The following is a 5,931-nucleotide window of genomic DNA, read 5'->3' on the forward strand; positions in this document are numbered from 1 at the left end:
TTTCCTGAATGCACAGCCCATAGCTGATCACCCCTGTATGCCCAATGTCCTGTCTGTCCCTTTGTTTGCCCGTCTCCTATGGTGATGCCAGGGACACCATTTTCCGGGATGGGATGATGGATGGACAGGAGAATGGTCCAGCCCCTCTTTGTCCCACTAATAGCATGCATACTCCTAATGATGGGCGGGGATCATTACCTCATCCGTTCACCCTCCAGCCAATCACAGCCCCGATCTCCCGGCGCCTGCAGGCCGTCGGAAATGTCTGCTCCAATGAGAAATCCGCCAGCCTGGTTTCCATAACGACGGAATTGTATATAACGAGCAGTGTAGGACCATGTGTTGCAGGTTCTCTTACACCGACCTCCTTAGAGTCGTACTGTAAGAAGGCATCCATCCTTCTCCTCTCCTCCTTCCTCTCACCCTCTGCTCAGCAGCACAGCAAGCATGGTAAGGACCACTCCATGGGGGATGGGGGGACTAGACAAAGGGGGAGGGGGTGATGAGGAACAAAGAACATGCTTTATTTGTTTAGATCTTCTCTGATCAGCATGGCTGCTTGTAGATGGGGAGGAAAGCATCCTTCTAACAATACAGGGCTGTGGCTGCATTCATCAGCTGAGCAGCCGATAGGGGGGGCTCAGCATACACTGGCCTTTGTCTTATAGTCTCTTCTGTCATTCTTCATGGGGTGTCATCTGTTATATGACTTGTGATCTCCTATATCACTTATGATCTGCTATTGGATCTGTGATCCCTTATATGACTTGTGATCAGTGATATGATTTGTGATCTGGCATTAGATCTGTCATTAGTTATATGACTTGTGATCTGGCATTTGATTTGTCATTAGCTATATGACTTGTGATCTGGTATTGGATCTGTGATCTGGCATTGGATCTACCATTAGTTATTTGACTTGTGATCTGGTATTGGATCTGTGATCTGGCATTGGATCTACTATTAGTTATTTGACTTGTGATCTGGTATTGGATCTGTGATCTGGTATTGGATTTATGATTCCCTCCTATGAATTGTATTGGTGTCTTTCCCATGCAACTTCTAGCACATATTCCAGGAGCGGTGACATTGCTCAGAGACTGTTTCATGTCATTTTTGTCTATGTAAGTGCATGTCTGGAGCTCTGTATACCACGCCCTGTCCTTTGAGACCACATCCAGCCCTGAGTTCCATTCCAGCACAGCAGCACTCACATTTTCCTGGCTCTAGTCCTCTCCCATTAACCCTCTCATGGCCATGGGGATGTGCAGGCTGCTGATGACAGATTGTCTTTGTTCAGCTATAATGACAATGTCATGGATCTCGTACCTGTAAGAATTTATCACTGTAGCAGTATTGACTGGAGGATCAGGCATAGAATCCTCCTCATCTGGGTAATAGGTGTGTGATGGGCATGTGAGACAGAGCATGGCTTGTGAATGGAGGTTTTGTCTGCTTGCCTTACCCTCCCCATCTGCCAGTTTGAGGTCAGAGGACATTGTGAAAAGAGCAGGAGGAGACCAGTCTATGAAAGAAGAAAGACATAGAGTGTCTGCTGTTCTTAGCGTGAAACAATAAAATAAATTAATTTCTGGTAAGGATTTGTAGTTTCTTATAATATGAATGGTATATAATAAGCTGGCTTGTTTGGGGCTGGTAGGAAGGTGAATGGGGAAGGGAATGCCAGGAAATCACACACCCACCTACAGCCATTCACAAAGATCTTAATGCTGCAGTGGGTGTGGCATCAGCACCAGGCGTCTCCATTTCTCATTGTCTTCCCTGAGCCCTTAGAAGGACCATATCCTTGTGACATCAGGTATACTGCTGGATCGATGGATCTTTTAATAATTTTTTTTTCTTATGTGTATATAATATAAATATATATATATATATATATATATATATATATATATATATATATATATATATATATATATCTATCTATCTATCCTATATACAATTACAAACCATAATGCAATGCACAAGTACCTTTTTCATATATTCTCCAGATATTGTCATAAAAAAGGAGGGCAGAGAAAAAGAAGTCAGCTAATTTATAACTACTTTCTTTTTCCTGACATTTGCTTAAAGGTTCCCATTGTAAAATTTAAGTGGCATATAAAGAAATGATGTATTTATTACTGTATAAAGAGCTATTAAACAGAACACTGACACTGAAACTAATCAGGGACGACCTTTTCTCTGTTTCCTGTGCAGCGTGAGTGCATCTCTATCCACGTTGGTCAGGCTGGTGTGCAGATTGGTAATGCCTGCTGGGAGTTGTACTGCCTGGAACATGGCATCCAGCCTGATGGGCAGATGCCCAGTGACAAGACCATTGGAGGAGGGGACGATTCTTTCAACACCTTCTTCAGTGAGACTGGAGCTGGCAAGCATGTCCCTAGGGCTGTCTTTGTGGACCTGGAACCAACAGTCATTGGTAAGAGCCTTCTTGCTTGGCTTGTGTAGAAAAGGACAAAAGGCAATATCATATGGTTACAGTGATATATGTGAACATAATTTGATTTTTTTAATGTATTTATATATATATATATATATATATATATATATATATATATATATATATATATATATATATATATATATATATATATATATATATATATATATATATATATATTTTTTCTTCTTCTTTTAATACAAAAAAAAAATTGAATTATGTTCAACGAGGTTAATGTTGCATTACATTAATAAATATACTTTAGCCTTTTGAACATTTATTTGTAATATCTAGACTTGGAGCATTGTAGAACACTGGAGGATTTTTAAAAAATCATCATTATCACATCGGTGCCTAGTAACAGCAAGACAAACGTGAAAAATAAATTGCAAAAGTGTGATCTTGCCTTATGTGTGGTTAATTAATTCAATTAGAAATCAAATGTACATAGAAATAACATTTTGTCTTACATAAAGGAAAGAAACTGCTGACATTAGCAAGTAATTATAAACAAGCATTCATTTTTTCATAAAAAAAGAAGAGTAAGACCTTTTTACTATGGGCACCACCTGCACATTCATTGTTGTATTCATATCAGCCCTATTATTATGTAGGTGTTGTCCCAGGATGTGTATCTCTAAACACAGTGCACATTGTAATAAAAGGAAGGATTTCTACAGTTATAAGATTACAGTGGTATATGGCAAACTGAAACAATCTACAAATTGCTTTGTAAACTCATGATGTAGTTGCTGGTTAATTGGCAGTTTTGTGCCTACATTTTTTTTTATATCTCCAGCTTTGTGGCAGGAATCCACACGTCTGGGGCTTCTGGGCACTGCTGTCTGCCTTCATATAACAAATACAATTTAAAAATGTCCACAATCAGAGTTAATTTAATAATAAAACTGTAATATTAAAGGGTCAGCGAGAGTGATATTTTTTATACAGGAGAATTTTTGTGGACTGACTCAGCCCCTGACTTCTCATATATATTTAATACTCCATTACAGATCTGTCTACCAGAATCCCCAACTGTTCCTATTCACCTAAGAGTTTTGGGTTATTCTGTTCACCTTTGTGTGTTCCATCGCTTACTGTTGCATTCACCACAATATAAAATAAATAAAACATCCACCAGGGACAGTGGGACATCATCATAGTGGACACAAGAACTCAAGAGTAGAGATCTCACCACCATAGTTCCTAAGAGATATTAAAAAGCAATCTTTTGTTTTTGTTTTCTGGCACCTGCCAAAAATGAAAATATAAGGTTTATGTCAATAGGCACTTTAATCAAAGTAGGTAAAGAATATAATATTTAATTATTGATTTAATGCCTATCGCAACACTCTTTTCTTAGTGTTGTATTCCCTTTAAGGGCTTTTGCTAGTGCTCAATATGTAAGCGTTCTTTGCATTTTCACTTAAAGCTTTTCCTTTCTTTAAGACGAGGTACGCACAGGCACATACCGACAGCTATTCCATCCAGAACAGCTAATCACCGGTAAAGAGGATGCTGCTAACAACTATGCCCGTGGTCATTACACAATCGGCAAGGAAATCATTGATCTGGTGCTGGACAGGATCCGCAAACTGGTAAGCTTAGAACTTTATCATGCACTTATATTCAAAAATGGCTTACTTGATTAAGTACATCTAATTCGATCAGTTTACACTTTGCTGGGGGCTTAGGGAATATATGCACTGTAACCTGAAAGTTATGCTGACCCACAACATTAACAAGCTCATTTATCTATTAATCTATAGATCTCTCTGAAAGTCTCTCTTTCTGTCTTTTCTTTAGTCTTCCTAAATGGTAACATGTTAATTTCTGATTTGAAGGTTCTTTATGCTCCTAGGAAAATTATACATTATTACATGTATTATTATACCCTTTTTATTTATCCACAGGCTGACCAGTGCACAGGTCTTCAAGGTTTCCTGGTCTTCCACAGCTTTGGTGGCGGTACTGGATCTGGCTTCACCTCTCTGCTGATGGAACGTCTCTCTGTTGATTATGGGAAGAAGTCTAAGCTGGAATTCTCCATCTATCCAGCTCCCCAGGTTTCAACAGCAGTTGTTGAGCCCTACAACTCCATCCTTACCACTCACACCACCCTGGAGCACTCTGACTGTGCTTTCATGGTGGACAATGAGGCCATCTATGACATCTGCCGTAGAAATCTAGATATTGAGCGACCAACCTACACTAACCTTAACAGGCTTATTGGTCAGATTGTTTCCTCTATTACAGCTTCTCTCCGATTTGATGGAGCCTTGAATGTAGATCTGACAGAGTTCCAGACAAACTTGGTGCCCTACCCTCGTATCCACTTCCCTCTTGCCACTTACGCCCCAGTTATCTCAGCTGAGAAAGCCTACCATGAGCAGCTCTCTGTAGCTGAGATAACTAATGCTTGCTTTGAGCCAGCTAACCAGATGGTAAAATGTGACCCACGTCATGGTAAATACATGGCTTGCTGTCTGCTATACCGTGGTGACGTGGTCCCCAAAGATGTTAACGCAGCTATTGCCACCATCAAGACCAAGCGTACCATTCAGTTTGTGGACTGGTGCCCTACTGGTTTCAAGGTTGGTATCAACTATCAACCACCAACTGTTGTACCAGGTGGTGATCTGGCCAAGGTACAACGTGCTGTGTGCATGCTGAGCAACACCACTGCTATTGCAGAGGCCTGGGCTCGACTGGATCATAAGTTTGACCTTATGTATGCCAAGCGGGCCTTTGTGCACTGGTATGTGGGTGAGGGTATGGAGGAGGGAGAGTTCTCTGAGGCCCGTGAGGACATGGCTGCCCTGGAGAAGGATTATGAGGAAGTTGGTGTAGATTCTGTGGAAGGAGATGGGGAAGAGGAAGGAGAAGAATATTAAATGTCAAAACGGTGCTGCTTTTCACAGGGAACAACAAAACATCTGAGAAACACACATTTCTTTACTCAGCCAGTTCTTTTTTGTGTAGCAATTTTATTTTCCAGTGTATTTTTGCTGCATTTAACTGTTCTGGTCCAAAACACTTGAAACTCGATGACAGATCCAGTCAGTGAATTTCTGTTTTGGGTTTGTCAATAAAACATTCCCTGTCTTACGTATTTATGTGTTATATGTGCATTCATTTTAATTACATTTTATTATATTGCCATACAAAATACACCTCCATGCTGCAGCAATGGCTGGTTCTGGGTCACAGGAGTTCAAAATAAGTGTTAAGAGAACTGGTCCCAAAGGAAACATTGCTCGATTTTAAACTTAAACCGTTTATAAAGTCAAATGTTTTTCTTTCAAAATAACAAACATGTTATACTTACCTGCTCTGTGCAATACAATTGCACAAAGCGGCTCTGATGCTTCTCTTCTGGAGTTTCGTGCCTGTGCTCCTGGCTCCTCCTCTTCTCGGTGTGCCACCATAGTAAGCTGCTTAATTTTGTAGCACACCTGCAGGCTCAA

The 5,931-nt window shown here is 40.4% G+C and overlaps 1 protein-coding gene across 1 annotated transcript; it reads left to right on the top strand.

Annotated features, from left to right (window-relative positions):
• Nucleotides 1-294: 294 nt before the first annotated feature.
• LOC141127516 (tubulin alpha-1A chain) lies at nucleotides 295-5,576 on the top strand. Its single transcript, XM_073614043.1, has 4 exons — nucleotides 295-450; nucleotides 2,221-2,443; nucleotides 3,914-4,062; nucleotides 4,378-5,576. Exons 1-4 carry the CDS (start codon nucleotides 448-450, stop codon nucleotides 5,356-5,358), a joined length of 1,356 nt encoding a protein of 451 aa, XP_073470144.1. The 5' UTR covers nucleotides 295-447; the 3' UTR covers nucleotides 5,359-5,576.
• The last annotated feature ends 355 nt before the right edge of the window (nucleotides 5,577-5,931 follow it).

Source organism: Aquarana catesbeiana, linkage group LG02 (assembly GCF_042186555.1).
Source record: "Aquarana catesbeiana isolate 2022-GZ linkage group LG02, ASM4218655v1, whole genome shotgun sequence".
NCBI classification, from domain to species: domain Eukaryota; kingdom Metazoa; phylum Chordata; class Amphibia; order Anura; family Ranidae; genus Aquarana; species Aquarana catesbeiana.